At 41.3% G+C, this 22,455-nt stretch overlaps 1 protein-coding gene across 1 annotated transcript in view; it reads right to left on the minus strand.

Annotated features, from left to right (window-relative positions):
• Nucleotides 1–22,455, minus strand: part of LOC124803309 (odorant receptor Or2-like) — a 57,188-nt gene that overhangs the window by 4,262 nt on the left and 30,471 nt on the right. The window contains exons 4-5 of the mRNA XM_047264493.1: nucleotides 9,269–9,373; nucleotides 7,218–7,379 (exon numbers count right to left, since the gene is read on the minus strand). Of these exons, the coding sequence (XP_047120449.1) occupies nucleotides 7,218–7,379; nucleotides 9,269–9,373 (267 nt within the window). The remainder of the gene's footprint in view (nucleotides 1–7,217; nucleotides 7,380–9,268; nucleotides 9,374–22,455) is intronic.

Consider the following 22,455-nt stretch of genomic DNA (forward strand, 5'->3'; position numbering starts at 1 on the left):
TTTTATGCTTGTTTGTTGTATACATGCGGTTTAGATACTTTGTACTGTAAACTACGAATCTGAGTATTAGAAGCAAAAACAGAATTATAAAAGTATACTATTATTACTGTAGAACCGATTATCGTTACAGACCTATATTGACACTGGTGTGGTATGACTGGCGTCACATCCCTATACCTTCTCTGTTCTGATACAACCTTTAGGAAACCAGACACCTTCCATCATGCTGCTAATGGTCGACAGTCACACAGTGAATTGCACAAAGAAATCACGTCTTGTCTGCCTCTCCCGTAAATTTGTTAAATGCGGAACTACAATGACTTTTAACTTAACTCATTCATTTTAACATGGATCCCAAACGTACATTTTCCGAAATTTCTCCCTCAAATTAAGGCCTATTTTTGATACTAGTAGAATCCTCCTATCCCGCAATGTCCTTTTTACCAGACCTAGTTTGCTTTTGTTGTCCTTCTTGCTCCGCCTGCCATTGGTTATTTTCCTGCCTAGGTAGCATAATTTCTTAACTACAACCACTTCGTGATCTTCACGATGTTAAGTTTCTCGCTATTCTCATTTCTTCTACTCCTCATTAGTTTCGTCTTTCTTCGATTTACTCTCAGTCTGTATTCAATTCTCATTAGATTGTTCATTCCATTCAGCACATCATGTAATTCTTCTTCACTCTCCTTCAGCATAGCAATGGCATCGGCGAATCGTATCATTGATATACTTTCACCATAGATTTTAATTCCATTCCTGAACGTTTGTTTTATTTCCATCATTGCTTCTTCGATGTACAGATTGAGTAATTATGTAGATGGATGACATTAGGAGAAACCTTCTCGGTACGAGCGTCCGCGGATGATGTTATGGTATTCCTGACCACATCGAAGACGTATTGTTGCTCAAGGACATATTGGATTCCATTTGTTGTATCTCTGGCGCTCGCAATAATGAACGGAAATGTTCCTGCTACCGTTGAGGGATGTTCCGTGGGTAACGGTGGTTGCTCACCAAAAATCCTTTGGGTTACCGTGGATTGCCGTCCGATGAAAATGGCTGCACTCAATTGGCGGGAGGAGATGAAACGAATCGACTTCAAGGTGAAATTCGTGTACACGAACGCTGTACCCTTAGTATTCTTCACAAAGTAACGATCTTCATTCCTACATTTTCAGTGAAGTGCACTATGTTGCACAAATATTAACGCTTCCCACGATGATAGTTCTCAAATTGATGAAATTATTTGGTCCTTTCTTTTGGGAAAGTCTTATTTTTCGACTTCGGTACGAAGTGGTAGCGAGGTCCCGTCCCCTTGGATGGTTGGGGCTTCGACGTATCAGAGTGAAGGTTCAATATTGGTCATATGGCGTAACGTTTTATACGTGTTATTGACTGGCCAGTCTCACTCCTCCTGCCGGAGTTGGCCAGTTCAACTCTAAATTGCGGAACATACACATATGTTACATTACGTTTTCCGGCAGCCGTCGTATTATCAGTGACAAACCTTAGTACCAGTCCTTTGCTTTTTCGTTCAGAGATCTGATTGTAGTAATCAGATCTCTTCCCCGTTGAAACTGCCGCACCATTGGCATCCTGGAAAACTGTGTAGTTTCGCGTTAGCCTTCCTACATCGCGATCGAAGTCACCTCATCGTGATACAGGGTCATTCACGATCTGATCCCGACCAACGAACGCCCCCATCGCGTAGGTCTTAGTCCGACTGGCCTTCGCGACTCACGTCATCAACCTGATACGTTACCACACAGGCTTGTCTCCCGCGGACGAGAACACTAACACAGGATTCGCGACAACTGGGTTACCTTAGTCAATCAGCTGAAGCTGCTTTCTCGGTTAAACTTCGTGTCCGGTCTTTTCTGTTTTCAATCGGACGAACACTCATTCGATCGTATGGCTCCTCTGACACTACCCCGGTTATGTAGTAGGCGGAGTCAACAGTCCCCACCCCCCTGTTTTTTGCCAATATGTGCTGAACGCTAACTGAACGTGGCAGAGGATTCCAAGTTATCGTGTATTATTTGCAAATATGTTCTACCTGGACTTGCTCATGTAGGTATAGGATAGATTTTTTTTATTTGTTTGTTTACCTTTTTCAGCAGCCTCCTCTCATTGTGTTCTTCCTAGAGAAAAAGATCTGCTTTCTTTTGAAAACCCGAGATGTGGAATTTATGTCCCTTAAGTTTTACATTCATAAAAAATAAAGAAAAAATAAAAAGGCATAAAAATAAAATAAGAATTTAACCAATACCGTGTCCATATGAGGGAGCAGCTCAGAAACCGTGTACTGGGTATGAGAGAAGGGGGATGGGGGATGAGAAGCATTGTGGCCAGGCCTTCGGATTCTACTGCTGTGCATTTTGTCTCCACCAGCCTGAAGGTGACTTTGACTATTCTATAATGTAATGCAAAACAAAACAAAAGACTACCCATGTGGTCTAAAAAGAACAGTGGTTAGGTAACTTTTCTCTCTTTGCCTTTTAGAAAAAGTAGTGTGGCTGTCAAGACATGAAACTGGAAAACCGCTGGTCCACGTTAGACTCTTGATCCACAGTATTTTATTTGATATTTCGTTCGTTGTAAGAAAAAATGGGGTTTCGTCATTGATTAGTAATCAAAACGTCCGCGGTCCTGGATTCGAACATCATCATCAGTTAAATTTTGAAACACGTCATCATGGTGGCAGCCGAAGACTTCTGGTGTAAAAAGTGACCCTCACTCTGACAATGGCCTTGTAAAAGAGAGCGCAGGAGTGGACAGAGGTTCAGGGCACTCTTTTGCCGTTAGTCTGGAACCGCAAGACCGCTACGGTCGCAGGTTCGAATCCTGCCTCGGGCATGGATGTTTGTGATGTCCTTAGGTTAGTTAGGTTTAACTAGTTCTAAGTTCTAGGGGACTAATGACCTCAGCAGTTGAGTCCCATAGTACTCAGAGCCATTTGAACTCTTTTGCCGTTAGGGTGGGAAACTGCTCTTGAAGGTGGAACAACCAGCAATGATCAAAGACAATGGAAGGTGGCAGCTTGAATGAATGTCAATTTCGCACCTTACATGAGATCTTATACATCATAACAAGTAGATGGATATGTCACCTGACATACTTCAGCGATAGTGAACAGATTTCCCTATCAAAATGTACAGTATATAATGCAAAGGGATGTTGGTTTTAACACACCAAACCCAAATCCTTCACGTCAATGAGCAAAAGGTGAAAAAAGCTGCTGGAAAAAAATGCATTAGTTTGAGGGCAGATGCGAGTTGCGCCATCGCGGCCCACATACACCGAATTGCTTCTAACAGGGATTGGTTACCTGCAGCGAGACAGACCACGAACGCACCAGGCGGTATATTAAGGGGAGCAGGTAGCTGCCCAGCACTGTCTGTGAAGGAGAAATTCATTAGGAAACTGCATTGGCGAATTTCCAGATGGATACAAACTGGCGAGCGACGTAGTTGCTCACGTGAAAGACCCGTGGTACTCTTGTGATGTGTGCGTGTAACTTTTAGGCGTCATGAGTAGGCACAAAATATCAGATTGGCAGAAATAAATCAGAAGGAGTAAAAGGGGCGATATTTTGACCCAGTTTAAAGGCAGGAACTTTGCGATTGGTGGGGTAGTTTCCACAAGATGAAACGAACGCTCCCAATGGTCTGAAAATGCCGTGACGTGAAGCACGAAAGGACACAGGGGTGGGCGACAGTTTGCTACGAAAGACACAATACGAAAAACTTCGGGGACTCTCCTCAGAACCAGCGTCAAGTGTAGAACACAGCGCATCACGCAGCCATGCTTCCGACAGCACGTCGTTGTCACTGGCACAGGCGTAAAATTGTTGGATGACCAGTTTACATCCACTGTGAACATAAGCAACCTAGAGTAATCTTTTGCTCATCTCATCACAAGAACTAACCATCCTCTGTAGACTTCATTGTCATCCTAAATAGTACTGAATTTAGAACCGTAATCGGATGATTTGTCGTAATACTGACCACCTCAGACAGTACTTCACTGTCTAGGAGTGACAAAAATCTTATTGCGAACCTTTTATTTAAATTTGATATTGTGATGTTCAGTGTTATTTCTGCTAAGCAGGACTTAACACGTTATCTTGACAACTATTCTGAAATTGTCATGTCACAATCTATGTAAACCCATATGCTTCTTTGACAACATTAGAGAAATTAAACAAATTTTACAGATGAACACCGATGTAATCTGTCATAGAATAAGGGTCCACTCTGAACCTCATTAATGTTCTAGCGATGCTAACACACTCACAGGGTGTGTTTGCTGGTGTCTGACGAATGTGAAAAGGAGTGGAGTATCAGAACATGGTGATGCAGAAGTTAATGGAAACCACTACATTAAAGACACATAATGTTTATCCTCATGGCACAGCCTGTGACTGAACATCCAGTGGTAAAAGGTTCCGAACTAATCCCCCATTCGTATTGTCGGGAGAGGACTGGCAAGAGGGAGGTGACTATGAGAAAAAGACTCAATAGTCAACGAGAGGATAACTTTCTACAAGTCGGGGCTCGGAATGTCAGAAGTTTAAATATGGTAGGGAAGACAGAAAATCTGAAAGGGAAAATACAAAGGCTCAATCTAGATGTAGTGCGGGTCAGTGAAGTGATTTGGATGGAATGCAAAGTTTTCTGGTCATGTAGGTATAACGTAATATCAACAGAAGTAGAAAATGGTATAATGGGAGTAGTATTCGTTACGAATAGAAAGATAGGGCAAAGAGTGTGCTCAGTGATAGCATTGTTCCTGTCAGAATCGACAGCAAACCAACACGGACAACGATAGTTCTGGTACACATGCCGCCGTCGCAAACTAAAGATGAAGAGAGAGAGAAAGGATATGAGTATATTGAAAGGGTAATACAGTGCATAAAGGGAGATGAAAATGTAATAGAGTATGCGGTTATAGAGGAAAGAGTAGAAGATACCGTTAAGGGTGAATATGGGCTTGATATTAGGAATGAGAGAGGAGAAACACTAATTGAGTTCTGCAATAAATTTCACCCGGTAATAATGAATGCTCTGTTCAAGATTGACAAGAGGAGGAAATGTGGTTGGAAAGGCCGGCAGATACAGGAAGATTTCAGGTGGAACACGTCATAGTCAGACAGAGATTTCGAAATCAGCTGCTGGATTGCAAAGCGTAAACAGGGGAGATACAGACTCAGAACACAATTTAACAGTGATGAAGAATGGACGTTTAAGAGACTAATCAGGAAGAATCGACGTGCAAAGTAGTTGTACACTGAGGTACTAAGGGCTGAAGAGATGCGCTGGAAGTTCTCTGATCGAGCGATAAGGGATAACCAATTAGACAGTTCTGCTGAAGAGGAATGGACATTCCTAGATAGGACAATCACAAAAGTTTGGAAGAGAAACATATGTACAACGAAAGTAACATCGTGGGTAAAAGAAGAAATACTTTGGATGATAGACGAAAGAAGAAAGCACAAAAAAGTTCACCAAGCTAAGGTGAAATGGCAGCATGAAAAATATAAAGAAATTGAAGACTGCATGAGCCGAGTTGGGCGAGAGTTTTCGCACAATCACCTTAACAGCTGATGCATCCAAGTTGCTGACAAGAATAATATACAGAAGAAAAGAAAATGTTATTGAAGATGTGTTGGATTACGATCAGTTTGGCTTTAGAAAAGGTAAACGTGCCAGAGAAGCAATTCTGACGTTGCGGTTCATAATGGAAGCAGAGCCAAGAGTGAACATTAAGAGTGGAAGATCAAGAATGATGTGCTCGGATTATAACAGGGTGGAAGAGAATGATGCAGTCTTTCGCCCCATCTGTTCAGTCTATGTGTCCTAGGACCAATGACTGAAATAAATAAAAAGATACAAGTGTGGAAGTGAAGTTTAAGGTGAAAAGATATCAATAATAAGATTCTCTGATGCCATTGCTGTTCTCAATGAAAGTGAAGATGAGTTACAGGATCTGCTGAATAGAATGAACAGTCTAATGAGTACAGAGTATGGATTGAGAGTAAATCGAAGGAAGACGAAAGTAACGAGAAGTATCAGAAATGAGAACAGCGAGAAGCTGCACGTCAAGATTGGTAATAACGAAGCAGGTGAAATAAGGTATTCTGCCGCATGGGCACCATGGGCGTCACAAGGAGGACATAGAAAGCAAACTAGCACTGGCGAAAAGGTCATTTCTTACCAAAAGAAGTCTACTAGTATCAAATGCATTCCGTAATTTGAGGAAGAAATTTATGAAAATGCACGTTTGGAGCACGCTATTGTATGGCAGTGGAACATAAAGTGTGGGAATACAGGAACAGAAGAGAGCCGAAGCATTTGAGATGTGGTGCTATGGAAGAGAAATGTATGGAAAACACTGACAGGAAGAAGGGATAGGATGGTAGGACATCTTCTAAGACATCACGGAATACCTTCAGTGGTACTAGAGGAATACATGTAACAAATAATTGAGGACGTAGGTTGCAAGTGCTACTCTGAGATAAAGAGGTTGACAAAGGCTAAGGAATTCGTGGCCGGCCGCATCAAACCAGTCTGAACACTGGTTACACAAAATGGTACACTCAAAAGAAAACGAGACACATGGAGAAAATGTAAGTACACTATTCATTGTTTCAAAATTAATTAATACATTTATCTGATTTTGACACAATAATGCAAGTACCTTCCTGGAAAATATTTGTGGTTGCCTACTGAAATTTGACTGCACCCAGTCGTGCACCTTTTCCTTTGAGGCAACACGACGGCCGCGTCTTTCTTTAGAACTACACCGAGCGGACTGGCCGTGTGGTTTATGGTGCCATGTTACGGATTGCGCGGCCCCTCCCGCCGGAGGTCCTACTCCTCCCTCGGGCATGGGTGTGTCTGTAAGTTAGTTTAAGTAGTGTGTAAGACTAGGGACCGATGACCTCAGCTGTTTGGTCCCTTAGGAATTCACACACTTTTCTTTTAGAGCTCCCAAAATATGGAAATCGTATGGGGAGGAATCCGGACTGTATGGAGCATGTGTAAAGGCCATCCAGTGAAATTTCTTCAACGTAGTCGAAACAACCTTGGCAACGTGTGTGTCCCGCAGCGTAGAAAAAGAAACGCCTGCACAGTGGACATCCTCAAACAGAAAGAAATGTAGGGATGTAACGGTGAAGAGTGTATGTTAAGAAAGTGTGAATTTGCTATCCTCACCGACACGAAGGACTCCCTGGAGAGCGGGAAGAGCCCGGCAGCTGTGAGGCTGAGCGGCCGTTGAGCTCGGTGCATCAGGATCAGCAGCGACCGTTTGATGGACGTGGGACACTCCAGCAGCGATGGAACCGCGTCGTACGCTGCCTGCGCCACGTTCTCGCTCTGAAACAAGCACGGTCGCTGTCAGCTCTTAACCTTTTCCAAATAGTAGTCAATCACATACGGCGCTAATGTCTACTGTTTATAGAATACAAGCTGTGTTCTCAGCAAGAAAATCGAAATTGTTTAATTTCATCCAGAAGGATCATTCGCATCAACGTTGATCGGCGTGGTACCATAGTCATTTGAGAACTACCATTTTAAATTCCACACTCTGTTCTGGTTTCCCACCTGGCACATCCGCAGAGTCATCAAGTAGCTAGTGCTCCTTACAATTCTACTTATTACGTATAAAAACTGACTGATCCGCTCTTGCAAAACTGCTGATTGCAAGCACTTACGATGCACTTTTAGATTTCGCAAGGATGAATAGTAAGTTTTATGTTTCTTCTTATGTGTGGTCTGTGGTATCGATAGCTACGATGCCAAAACGTAGGTGGGCTCTGCTGGGTTGTTACTACGACAGACACCGGCGACAGCTCACTCTAGCAGGGGCGGGAGAGCTCTACGTGCTCCGCTCCAGATGTTCCCCATTTGATCTAGAGCAGACGGCCGGGACACTTCGCTTGCTATTGAGACTATGTACTGCTTACGACGGGTATAAGATGTCGCACCTACGTGCTCCTCAGTGCAAAGTTAGGTATTCACGTTATTATGTATTCGGTTAATATTGTGATATAGTAAAACCATTTCTAACAGCAGTACCGAGCGATTTTCACCTTTTTTCTGCTCCTACTCACTTCCTACATTCCGCCTTTCCGCCTACCCTTAAGTTTATAGGAGAAGACCCACGCGCCGCTACTTCCAGGAGGGATACAAAATGGTCTCTATACTCTTCCCGATCAGTGCAAGTGTTTGTTGTCTTAGCTTGTGAAAACGTAGTTAATTTAACTTGGGGGAAAGAATTACAACTGTGAGTAACGTGATACTTTTCAAACGTTGTTTATGCTGTTTGTGAACGAGAGTAGAGACGAATGTGAAGGAGATACAGTTTATACAGTTGTATACAGTTTATCGTCCTATGCCCGCATCTCGTGGTCGTGCGGTAGCGTTCTCGCTTCCCACGCCCGAGTTCCCGGGTTCGATTCCCGGCGGGGTAAGGGATTTTCTCTGCCTCGTGATGGCTGGGTGTTGTGTGCTGTCCTTAGGTTAGTTAGGTTTAAGTAGTTCTAAGTTCTAGGGGACTTATGACCACAGCAGTTGAGTCCCATAGTGCTCAGAGCCATTTTTTATCGTTCTAGCTTAGAGAGCCTAGTATACAAACTGCGAAAGATGTGTGGTGGAAACAATATTCCTGACATATATACATAGGTTTCTACGCTTAATCTCATTGAGATAATCATGGGTATACAGTAGCGTGGTCTTATGAAACTTTTAAAATGAGAAATTACTGAGAGAAGACGCCGCAACATGGCCAAAACGTTGATTGTTTCAGTATTTTAAATTCTATGACGCGAGAATAGCCGCTGTAACATGGCTGAAACGTAGATTATTGTAGTATTTTATAAGATAATGTGCCAGTGCGCCCGAAAGGGTTTCTAATGAGATTGGCCGGATCTGGTTTTAATTGTTCGTGTAATATTAAATTATAACGGAGGTAAGGAGGAGGATCTGTGTACCGAAACATCGAGAACATTTTCGATGAAGATTGAGAAGCACTGAGCAACGCCGACGGTTAACACAAGAGAGAACATCAGATATCTCTTGAATCTTCGCACTGATAAAATGATAAAAACCGTTATGAGAACTGTCTTGTGTTACATTAGCATATTGAATAACAGTATTAATAACAACCAAACTCTTGTCATTGGTGTTCATTGCGTTTTTATGTCAAGCGTTTCCGATTTTATAGAATTTCAAATCATGATCTTTACAGCCTCTGAGAAACTTACCTCTGAAATCAAGTCATCTGCGAACCAACAGTAGACAAAGAGCTCGGCAAACATGGTGAAAAGGTAGCTGCTGTACTTTCCGGCATCTTGGAGACTCTCTGCGTTCTAGAACATACGTATACAAACACAAAACAAGCTCACTGTCTCCACAGAACTTGTGCGTTAGGAAGAACAAAAAATTTAAAAAATGAGCAAAAATCAAAAATAAAGTTTGTGTAGGAATCAGGATAAAGTTCTGTTATCTAATAATTTTCCGAGCAACTCTGTTTTATTTGCGGCTGAGTCAGAGACGATCCCGCTAGCATTGCGTTTCATACTATCAATACGCTTTCCTCTTGGGTTTTATATTTATTATGAAATAGTCGAGCAACAGCGACTATGGTTAAAATGGCTCTGAGCACTATGGGACTTAACATCTGTCATCAGTCCCTTAGAACTTAGAATTACTTAAACCTAACTAACCTAAGGACATCACACACATCTATGCCCGAGGCAGCATTCGAACCTGCGACCGTAGCGGTCGTGCGGTTCCAGACTGAAGAGCCTAGAACCGCTCGGCTACTCCGGCCGGCCAACAGCGATTATCAGTTACATTACAGTAACTACACTAAAGGGCCAAAGAGACTGGTTGTTGTTTAGGTCTTCAGTCCAGAGACTGGTTTGATGCAGCTCTCCACGTTAATCTATCCTGTGCCAGCTCCTTCATCTCCGAGTAACTAATGTAACCTGAATCTGTTAGGTGTATTCATGCCTTGGTCTCCCTCTACGATTTTTACCCTTTGCGCTTCCCTCCAATACTAAATTGATGATTCCTTGATGCCTCAGAATGTGTTCTACCAACAGATCCCTTCTTCTAGTCAAATAGTGTCACAAATTCTTCTTCTCCCCAGTTCTGTTCAGTACCTACACATTAGTTACGTGATCCACCCATCTAATCTTCAGCATTCTTCTGTAAAACCTCATTTCGAAAGCTAAACTATTTATCGTCCGTGTTTCACTTCCATACTGCTCTACACCCCATGCGAATACTTTCAGAAATGATTTCCTCACACTTAAATCTACACTCGATGTTAACAAATTTCTCTTCTTCAGAAACGCTTTCCCTGACATTGTCTATCTACATTTCACATCCTCTCTACTTCGACCATCATCAGTTACTTTGCTCCCCAAATAGGAAAACTCATCTACTACTTTAAGTGTTTTATTTCCTATCTTATTCCCGCAGAATCACCCGGTTTAATTCAACTACATTCCATTATCCTGGTTTTGCTTTTGACGATGTTCATCTTATAACCTTTCAAGACACTGTCCATTCCGTTCAACTGCTCTTCCAGGTCCTTTGCTGTCTCTGAGACAGAATTGCAATGTCGTCAGTAAACCTCAAAGTTTTTATTTCTTCTCCATGCATTTTAATTCCTACTCCCCAATTTTGTTTTGTTTCTTTTGCTGCTAGCTCAGTATACAGACTGAATAACATCGGAGATAGGCTACAACCCTGTTTCACTCCCTTCTCATTCACTGCTTCCCTTTCGTGCCCCTCGACTCTTATAACTGCCATGTCGTTTCTGTACAAGTTGTAAATAGCCTTTCGCTCCCTGTATTTGACCCCTGCCCCCTTGCGGTGTATGCTGGTATAGACATCCGTATTCGAATACAGAGGTACGTAAACAGGAAGAATACGACGATGTTTTCGGCAACGCTTATGTAAGACAGCAAGTGTCTGGCGCAGTTGCTAAATCGGTTACTGCTGCTACAATGACAATTTATCAAGATTCAAGCGAGTGTGAACATGGTCTGATAGTCGGAGCACGAGCGATGGGAGATGTCATCTAGAAGGTAGCGAAGAAGTGGGGATTTTCCTGTACGACCATTTCACGAGGGTTTCGTGAATATCAGGAACCCGGTAAAACATCAAATCTCCGACGTCGTTGCGGCTGGAAAAATATTGTGCAATGACGGGACCAACAACGAACGACTGAAGAGGATCGTTCACCGTGACAGAAGTGCAACTCTTCCGCAAATTTCTGCAGATTTCAATGCTGGGCCATTAAAAAGTGTCAGCGTGCGAACCATTCTACGAAACATTACCGATATGGGCTTTCAGAGCCGAATGCCCCCTCGTGTATCCTTGATGACTGCACGACACAAATCTTTACGCCTCGCCTGGGCCCGTCAACACAAATATTGGACTGTTGATAACTAGAAATTTGTTGCCTGCCCGAACCACACTCGTTTCAATTTGTATCTAGCGGATGGGCGTGTAGGGCTATGGAGACACTCTCATGGATCCGTTGGGTCTGTTCAAGCCGGTTGAGGCTCCGTAACGGTGCGTGTTGTGTACAGTTGGAGTGATATGGGACCCCGGATACATCTGGACACTGCTCTGACAGGTGACACGTAAGCGTCCTGTCTGATCACCTGTTTCCATTCATGTCCATTGTGCAGTCCGACGGACTTGGGCTATTCCAGCAGGACAATGCGACATCCCACACGTCCAGAATTACTACAGAGTGACACCAGGAACACTCTCCTGAGTTTATATACTTCCATTGGCCTTCAAACTCCCCAGACATGAACGTTATTGATCACATCTTGGATGCCTTGCAACTTGCTGTCATAAAAAGATTTCCATCCCACAGTAATCTTACGGATTCATAGACAGCCCTACAAGATTCATGGTGTCAGTTCCCTCCAGCATTACTTCAAATATTATTCCAGTCCATTCTACGTTGTATTGTGACACTTTTGTGAGCTCGCTATGGGCCTACACGATGTTAGGCAAGCGTACCAGTTTCTTTTTCTCTGCAGTGTATATTCACTGCTTTATTTATCCAGATACAATGATACAACTCATCTTATTGTTCACTTTAAATGTGACATAATCGATCTGGAGACGTTCCACAAATGTACCGACAAACTGACATTGCCGCTGCTGGTCGTCTGTGAATAATTTTGCAAGATGATCTCGCCAGACGAACAGAGGGACGTAAGAAATGGGGAAAAATGTTTATATGAGCGTCAGAAAGCTGTCAAAGCTATTGCTGGACAAATTAAACAAGTTTTTGACAGTATAGGTATTACACAATATTCTCCTACAATGGAGTAGAAACCCAGAGATGATGGATGATGTTGGGTTGGGAGTTAGCCACAGACTCAGCGCGGATGAAATCCCTTGCTGGTTGCACGGGCGGCTACATACGATCGGCAACGACAGGACTCTGCAGACGGCGCGATCTGCTTTGAAAACAGAAAGGGAGCGGCATGCGTGAGGCTTGCCACACGGCGAGCGTCGGTTGTGAGCAGATAGTGGCTTGAGATGTCTGCTAACCTATAGCAGAACATAATTACTGTATCCGCTACTGGCGGCCGCGACACTGTATGTAATAGCAGGACTAGCAGAGGGAAATCAGTCAACCTTGACTATCAATACCTTGGTCACTCACCCTGCGAACCCTGGCCTCTTGGCCGATGGATGATCCAGGTGGTGTGATTTACCGCCATGGTGGGAGCTCAGCGTGCGAAAATTTGTTTCGCGGCAACAAAATGCATACGATTTAAAGCATTATTCATCAGGTTAAGCAGGTACGGCAAATTGAATTAAGAATGAGGAGGGAATATCCGTATAAAAGTCCTCTCAATAGACCAGTTACAATTTAAGCTATTTAATATTAACAATCTGTCCTAGGTTGCATAATGGTCTTTACTGATTCAAAAACCACACGTTTCACCCGGGCAGGCCCACATCAGTTTATGTGGAACTACAATGGGAAATGAGCTCAATAAATAACAAGACCTGATCCTAGTCTACTACACTCAAGTACAAAAACCAGAAACTTAAATTCATAACACGTAAAGGATAGGAAAGCACATGTAAAATATTCTAATTGCTGCCGAAAAGCATTAGTCAAATACGCCTGAAACACTTCTTCAATGAACGTGAAGAACACCGTAGAAGACGATATTAAAACCACCAAAAAATTAACCTATTGAAGAATACTTAAGAACATGTAAGTGTCGTTTTACTTCGTACGATGTGGGTCATCAGTCACAGTAGCGTGGAGAAAGACCAGGCTCGTCAACTGTAATCATGACCTGCTTGCTCGTGCACCTGCTCATAATATATTATTACGAAAGTGCTGTTATCAATTTATAAGGCCTATTTATGTTTCTGTTATGGTTTTATCTTACATAATTCTAGTTTTACAATTACATTAAATTTTATGAAATGTTTGATGTTTGCAGTATTGTCTTGTTTTATTTCAAAGATTCTTGGGCATGACAGCAAAATTCTATGCCTGTCTTAGGAGTATATACAAATTGTGTTTAGAGATATACGCTCATGGCAGTTAAAGACTCTTTAACAAAACTCAACGAACGGCACTTACAGAATCTTACAGGAGAGGTATCTTTTAGTCGTACTCAACTACTTTCATTAAAGTACTTTGAAAATTTTTTGAGGGGATGTAATGTTTTCGACGTATAAGCGAACAACGGTTTTTCGGTCCTCAGATGTTTACCACAAGCCAAAAATGGTCGAAAACCCATTTAACTCTTGTTTGGGATGCCTAACGTCGATTAAAATTATTTCCAGCTTTAGCATGCTTATTGTCCAGCAAAAGAATTATGTGCCTGCACTAACCATAATAAGATACCATAATGTTTAGCTTTTGTATTATTCATAAAGAGGCGGTCTGTAAAACAAATAAGGTCATTGAAACACAAGCATCCTGCTTTGCTTGTTGTTTTCTTTGTTGTATGAGTATGATTACAGTCTATATTCAAACATTTCAGTGCGCAGTCGTACTCTACTCCTGCTTTATTTTGCGTTTTTCACCTCCTGAACAGTTCCAGAATATTCTCAATCTTGTAGTATCTTAAAAATGATGTTCCAAAACGAGCTTACTTGCTTGATCTCTATACTTCCTGAGTGTACATCTCGGTTTTAGAGCAGGGAACTTCGGCGTGCCTACAGATTCTTGTCATCTGCAAAATCCACTATGCTGTAATTAGGCAAAGAATTTTCCATCAGTCTGTATGTGATAAAGAGTTGTATACTTACTTCGGGCTTTGAATTTTACATCAATAAGCGGTGAATCGGCTGATGTGGGAGCAGAATCGAAAAGTATTTTCATTTTGCTTTCTCGTGACATTTCGTGACACCGGTGTTGTAATTAGGCAAGAAACTAAAAACAATCATCTTTGGCCATCACCCTCAGACAGCTTGAATTCGGCATCTGGTTAGCATACTGATCACTGATGTACTACAGCAGCTACTAATCTTCTAATAAAGTAGTGGCTGTACATTAAAGAGTATTTAGCGGAATATTTTGCACTGTTGTCCAACAGACGCTTAGCAAACAGTTGGTTTATCTTACGGGATGTTGTGAAATTGTTTGACAAAAAACACAAGCGAATGTAAAAGCTATTAACTTTAACTTTTAAATCTTATGTTTTAAGTTTAAGCCATACAGTATAAAAGAAGGGTTAGTTGAGCTTCGTGGACTCTTGAAAAATTTAAATACCAAGGTTTGTGAACATTTACTTTTAGGATCATTTTACGAGGCAAATGTTTATATTTTTCGTATTTTGATTTAGCCACTGTCTTAGGATGGTGTTAAAGTACCATCATTGGTTGAAAAGAGAAGTTTGAAAAACAAAAACGATGTTCGCTGAGTTTTATTAGCACGATTCTCAATTATTGGCACACATTTAGTTCTCATTATTGTGCATAAAATCTTACATTCCCGTTTATACACCTCCTGACTCGTGCTCCAGTGCATAGTTCAGCAAAAGTTTTAGTTTATGAAGGTTTCTGTTCGCATGTACTGTGCATTTCGTTCTATTTTATCTTCTTATTGTATGTGAGCGTCACGTCTCTTTTTATTGTATTCCTACGTCTGTCGTATTTCTCTTTCTTGTTTCTAAACGTTTTCTATTTAGCATACTATGTTCGAATACTTGAAAGCTATGCCTCTGTTATTGGACAGTATTATGTAATAATATTTATAAAATTTATTTCAGTGTCATGGTCTTATTCTGCGTTGCTATGACTGATGACAAATCGCGCAAACCACGCCGACGGTTGTACATTTTTAAGGATTCCTCTTTAATGTAATTCGTGGTGGTTTTATACCATCTTCTTCGGTGTTCTTTACGTTCGTTTAGCACTTACCTATGCGTATTTGAAGAATGCTTTTTGGCAGTAATTATAATATCTCGTACGCGTTTTCTTATCCTTTACGTCTTACATGCAGAGTTTACATTTTCGGGCTTTACTTTTGAATATAGTAATTCAGGAGAGGACCACGCCCAGTTATTTTATACTTCCTGACAATTCCCTAACCGGGTGAAACGCGTCGCTTTTTAAATATTAAAGAGTATTGTGCAACTTACGACTAATGTTAATCAAAATACATGGTAGCTATACCACCACGCCACAGTGGATTGTAATAAAATTTTAGTTTTTTAAGATGCAAGATTTTCACATATCTGCGGAATTAGAATATTAACAACTCTGACACGACTTAAGCAATTTTAATAAACCAAATGTCCACAAACAGCGTTTGAGCACCTCTGTCGACTTCTATATTTCCAAACTTTTCATCCGTGTAATTTATTTTGAGCTATAAGCCATAATGTCCATTCTGAAAGTTAAAAACGTTAATTCATGTATAATAAATTGTAAGTTAGTAAAAATAGCAGAGTGAGAACTATATTGTAGTATCTACTAATAATAGTACGAATTCCATAATGCTTGATGACATTTAATAGTAAAAAAGTATAAATAAACTTCCTCACTGATATAAATGTGACTAATTCAAAACCTGTAATTGAATAATTCTAAATCTGTAAACCGCAGGCTAAATCTATTAACACCATGAGGAAGCTGGTAAAATTCTAGTCCTATTTAATACGTATTATGTATGAGAACAATAAGATACTAAAGAATTCCTATCACGGCAGATTAAAATTATTGAAGTGGGGCTACCATCTTCGCTCAAAGCATTCGCTTAGAGATTTGGCAATGTATGGATGTATGGGATTACGTGCAGCGTGTCAGTCATGGTTTGAGGTAATAAAAAATTTTTGGAGGAGACTTTATGTGGACTTTGTTACACAGCAGTTATGGGAACACAGAAATTTTTTGGTCTATAGGTCCACGGGCATATTACATTTCGTACAGGAGTCGTGCTACATTTGATAGTCACTGTTACTTTTGAGCACAAGCGTCGGATATGTACGTCACTCAGCTGGACAATTAAATTTGAGCAGAAGCACCTGGACTTTTAAAAATTTTGTCAGTTAGTTGCAGAATTTCAACATTTCGGCGTAAGTGCTTCTTTTCGACAATTTGTTCGACTTTTTCGATTATTACTCGCAAAAATTTTAGTACTGAATATTGACATGAGGTGCTGCACTTAGCGTTTCTCGTAATTGCGAAGAACTCAAACAGTCGTTGTGTTAGTAGATGAACAACATTTTATTTACTCTTAAATGTAACCCAGCTAGTTTTATTATTAATTTTCATCATTAACCAAAATCTTGCCTGCAATTTTTAAAGCACATTGAAGTTATCACCACAATGTATTGGGTGTGGCAACAGATGTGTTTCTGTCCCCTAGATAACATAGTCAATGAACAGTTTAATTAGTCATGTATCTGATAAACGCTTCACCTTATCACAGAGTGCAGGCTATCACAGGCGGTATTTGCTTCTAATATTTGATTTATAATCATAAGGCGACAGTCCAACTCATAATTCACATCTTTTTAATTTTCAATATTTTGTTGAAAAAGAGCCAGCAAGTTTATTAATTTTTTTAAAGTGTTTATTAACGTCTCTGACAACGGTTGCAGTGTTTGTATTAGGGGACTAGTTTCGAAACTTACAAGTTAATTTTCAAGCCTGGCCGACTGAGGCTACAAAAAAGCAGTACATAGCTTTCAACGAAAGAGAATGCGAAAGTGAAATTATGATTAAAAATTCAAATGTTACTGAAACTAATTACTTGAATAGAAACATACCTGCTCTGACACTGCCTGATCTTCATAATAAACATCAAAGAGGCAACATATGCGTTATAAATATTTGCAGAATGAATGAAACAGTCAACACGTGCCTCTTACCGAGTCAAAACGGCAACAGCACTCCTGTAGCTAGTGGGCATGTCGCGTTTTAAATGTGGATGCATCTAAGCATCTTTATTAAACCTGACATCGAAGCAATGAATCACAACAACAGATGTACAAGTATTACACAAATACAAATATCAGTGTCCCTCGTACGTGTCACATATCTTAACATAAGACAAAATTATCACACTTAAGTGCGCCTATAGGGCCACTGAGCGATAAAATTAAAAATAATGGACATCATAGCGCCTTTATTAACTAGTCAGATGTAATACGAAGCACAATGACACAAATCACATTTGTTGCAGCATTACAAATTTTGCGGCATACATACAGATTTCCAAAAGTAAATATACATAAATTGCTTACAAACATTAAACATTTAAAAGCAATGTGTCGTTTTTTAGCCAATAATATTTGTAAAAAACAGTTAAAAAGTCCTACTGAAACAGCGTTTCAGGGCAGAGAATCATTATTACATCTTGTCATTCTCGACTATATTGCGATCGCCTTGTCCTGTACTCAAAGTGTCTGTCTATTCATTTGAGTCCTTTTGTCGTAAATCACAGAGTACGAATACTGAAATACTAATACTCAAAATTATTGCATTATTCTAAGCAGTTTTGCCTTAGCAGTCATTCATGCTGTGTGAACAAACTTTTTCCTATAGTACCCCTATGATTGCGGAACCAGTGAGAAAGTTGCATCATGACCTGACATAATTTACTTACCAGACACACTAATGAAGTTACATACGCACATAAGTGCTCTCTTACAAAATATTGTTTCAAATTCAAACTTCATGATCTAACAAACTTATTGGCTTGACATGCATATCTAATTACGGATTACACTCAAATGATATAATGTCCACTACAAAGCGCTCCAGCACAAAACGTTGTGCAACGTGTCATACAGCGTGTAGTATAACCTACGAGTGTTGTCCAGAAAGTAATGCACCGCATTTGTTCTTCAACAGTTCTTTGTGGAGCATAATAAGAATTACTCACATGAAAGAATGGTCTTTTATGTACAAAAACTATTTTTCCACGTAATCTCCTCCACATTCTATGGCCTTCCTGCATAGCGAAACAAGGTAGTGTATGCCCTTTCAGTCCTTGCTCAGGTGGCGGATCCAGTGGTTCACAGTGTGAATCACCTCCTCATCGTCCGCAAAATGCATCCTTTAATTGCCCAAACAAGTGGAAGTCCGATGGGTCTAGGTCAGGGCTGTCTGGTGTGACAGCCGTGGATGGTCTCCCCAACCGCTGCAAATCGTGGAGCTAAGCCGAACAGTCCTCTGATGACCTCACCCTGCGTGCCCAGCTACTAATTGTACTTCCGTCGGCAGCAGATACTCCATAGACTTTGCACATGCGTTTGTGAATATTACCCACACTTTCTTTCCCTGCAGTGAGAAATTCAATGACGGAACGTTGCTTGTAACGTTCATCGCATACAGACGCCATTTTGAAACTGCCCTGTCTGTCGGAAATAACGGAAACTGGGCGCGCTCGCTCAGAGGACATCAAATAATACATACGCAACGTTTCGCATTCGTAGCATTGTTTTCGGCTGAAAAAGAAAATGCCTTGCATTACCTTGTGGGCAACCCTCGTTTTTATTCGCTGTGAGATCTTTATACACCATTCCGGATACCTATGTAAGTAAAAATTTAAAATGTCATGCTACGGTCGGAGGTTCGAATCCTGCCTCAGGCATGGATGTGGGTGATGTCGTTAGTTTACGTAAGTTTACGTATTTCCAAGTCTAGGGGACTAATGATCTCAGATGTTAAGTCCCATAGTGCTTAGAGACATTTTTTCAAAATGTCATTATGTATGGCCTGAATGCGACAACCTACATATCTTCAACTAAAAACGAAATAAAACGAAACTGAAATTAAGAAAAGAAATTAAAAAGCCAAGAAACAAAATTTTAAAAATCATGCCATTTTGTTTGGCCTCCATGTACGAGTATTTTTGCACGTCATCTGCACACACTATCTAAAAACCATTTAATCCTAAAGATCGTGTAATAGACAGCTTAGCCGCTTTTAATATACTTGCATTAGTATCTGGCAATTACCGAAAAATGGCATTAGCGTCCCAGAACGCGTGACAAAGACATTGATGACATTAAGCAGACGTTCAACGAAATGTTCATGTATAACTATGTACGTGGGCGGGCGCGGAATGCTTACAGAATAGTGATCGTGATCTTGCACACGTGCATTGAACGGCGCTGTTCTGGAAATCACAAAAACAGAAATCACAACAAGCCCTAAGCTAGTTTTTAGACGACGTCACAGCCCTACGGGGCCACATGTAGTTCGAGATAGAGGTGAACGGGGCTCGCATCATTTGATGCTCAAAGCAGCTGCTCCTTGGACTGCGCAGTCCGCGGTGTGGTGCCAGCAAAAGCGGGACCACCTCTAGTACCGGACGCACTCGGAACGTTAAACAGTAATCTCTTCCTCCTCCGGAGACGGCTTGCATCCTCCTCGTGATACAAGCTTCGGATCTTGCTCTTTTCTGTTAGGTAACGGATGCCGACTGATAATTTCTGTTGCTAACGACTTGGCGAGGACATAGGCACTTGTCCCACAGTTCAATTTTCTAGCTCGCACCGACTCCGCACGTTCAGGTTTTGTGAATTTTTACTTTGTTCTGGGGCTCCTTTATTTCAGAGTTAATAATGTTTGTGCACGATGATACACAGGAAACTTACTATCATGTGTAAAATGTAGATAATGGCATTTGTTATGAATATAAGGCGACATGTGGCACAGCGGCTTGATCGTCTGTACGATACAAATATCGTCAGCAGTTTCACTCTAAAAAAAGGCTCAAAGCTGTAGTACAGGCTTTTCAGAGGTGACTGCTTTTACCCCATACAGAAGAAAACTTACTTTTTCCCGGACAATTCTGAAATTATTCTGCGAGCTAACAATATAATTGGTTCAAATGGCTCTAATCACTGAGGTCATCACTCACCTAGACATAGAACTACTTAAACCTAACGAACCTAAGGACATCACACACATCCATGCCCGAGGCAGGATTCGAACCTGCGACCGTAGAAGTCGCGCGGTTCCAGACTGAAGCGCCTAGAACAAGTCGGCCACTGCGGCCGGCTAACAATGTAATTGCACTGTTATTTTGATTCGGAGCTATCAAAATAAATTACTAATAACGTGAGAGCTTGAAAGCGGTGCTTTAGACGTCGACTTCGAATTATTCACTTTTATGCGAATTGTTGATCGTTAAAGTAGCGCAAAGACGTTCCATATCCGGGTCTATGAACTGCTAAGCATTCTATGGTCTTTGGCTAGCAAACTGAAGGTGTATCTCTAGTCAACACCCTTGAGAGTATAATAGACTGACAAATAACGAAACTGCGTGGGAGAGTTTGGTGGAAGCAAGCAGCGCTGAGTGCTAGACAAAGGCATTCAATTATGTTATGTTTTCTGCCGGTGTTCGCACTGTATCTGGGCGCTAATCGAGAGTACCTTAAGGGTGCTCTGTGTACTCCACTGATGTTCGTTCCGAGGGTCATTCCAGAAATGTGACCTAATTATTAAATTATTCAGCTGAAGAAAATATATACTAACAGCCGTAGTTTAATGTAATAATTGTTTGATGGGGCCACCCGTTTTGGTCCCTCATTTTCACCAACTTCAGGCCCCTATTTGCGAAACTACGGGGGTGAGTCGAATGAAAACCTTAAATGTTTTTTTTTTAATATTATTTATTGTGCAGAAGTGGTACAAAGCTGTATCACTTTTCAACATAATCTCCCCCATGGTCAATGCAAGTCCTCCAATCCTTACAATGTGCATAAATTCCTTTAGAAAAAACTTCTTTTGGTAGTCCGCGCAACCAGTCATGCACCGCGTGGAGTGACTCTTCATCAGAACGGAACTTCTTTCCTCCCATTGCGTCTTTGAGTGTCCAAACATGTCGAATTCACTTGGGGAAAAGGTCTGGTGAGTATGATGGATGAGGAAGACACTCAAAATGCAGGTCTGTGATTGTTGAAACCGTTGCACCGGCAGTGTGAGGCCTTTCATTGTCATGTTGCAAAAGGACACCTGCTCACAGCAATCCACGTCGCTTTGATTTGATTGCAGGCCGCAGATAATTTCGTCCCAAAAGAGAGTGAGCATATCCTTCCCTGCTGATGGTTCTGTTCGAAACTTCTTTGGTTTTGGTCATGAGAAATGGCGCCATTCCTTGCTCGCTCTCTTCCTTTCCGGTTGGTGGAAGTGAACCTAGGTTTCGTCCCCAGTAACGATTCTAGCAAGGAAGCCATCACCTTCTTGTTCAAAGTGACGAAGAAGTTCTTCACAAGCATCAACAAGTCGTTCTCCCATTTCAGGAGTCAGCTGCCGTGCCACCCATCTTGCAGTCACTTTTTGAAACTGGACCACATCATTCACAATGTAGTGTGCTGACCCATGACTAATCTGTAAACACGCTGGAATGTCATTCAGTGTCACTCGGCGGTTGTCCTTCACTATGGCTTCAATTGCTGCAATGTTCTGTGAATTCACAATTCGTTGTGCCTGACCTGGACGAGGAGCATCTTCCACTGAAGTAACACCATTTGCGAACTTCCTACTCCATTCGTAGACTTGCTGCTGTGACAAACGTGCATCGCCGTACTGGACCTTCATTCACCCGATGAATTTCAATAGGTTTCACACCTTCACTACGCAAAAACCGAATAACTGAGCGCTGACCTTCCCTGGTGCAAGTCGCAAGTGGGGCGGCCATCTTTATACTGATACTGCTACGGTATGTGTGCATTTGCACTATGCTGCCACCTACAGGCCATTCTGCACACTCTTTGTAGCACGTTTATCAACTTACAGGATAGCAGCGCGAAATTTCGATTTTTTATTACAAATTAAAGGTTTTCATTTGGCTCACTCTCGTACATAAATCGTCTAACCGTTTGTGTTACTATAGCGACCACTACATCAACTGTTTTCCGTGGACTTTAAAAAAATTCTGGTCGATATGGAACACTTACTCCTTAGAAGTTTATGG

The sequence above is a fragment of the Schistocerca piceifrons genome, chromosome 6, assembly GCF_021461385.2.
Source record: "Schistocerca piceifrons isolate TAMUIC-IGC-003096 chromosome 6, iqSchPice1.1, whole genome shotgun sequence".
NCBI lineage: Eukaryota > Metazoa > Arthropoda > Insecta > Orthoptera > Acrididae > Schistocerca > Schistocerca piceifrons.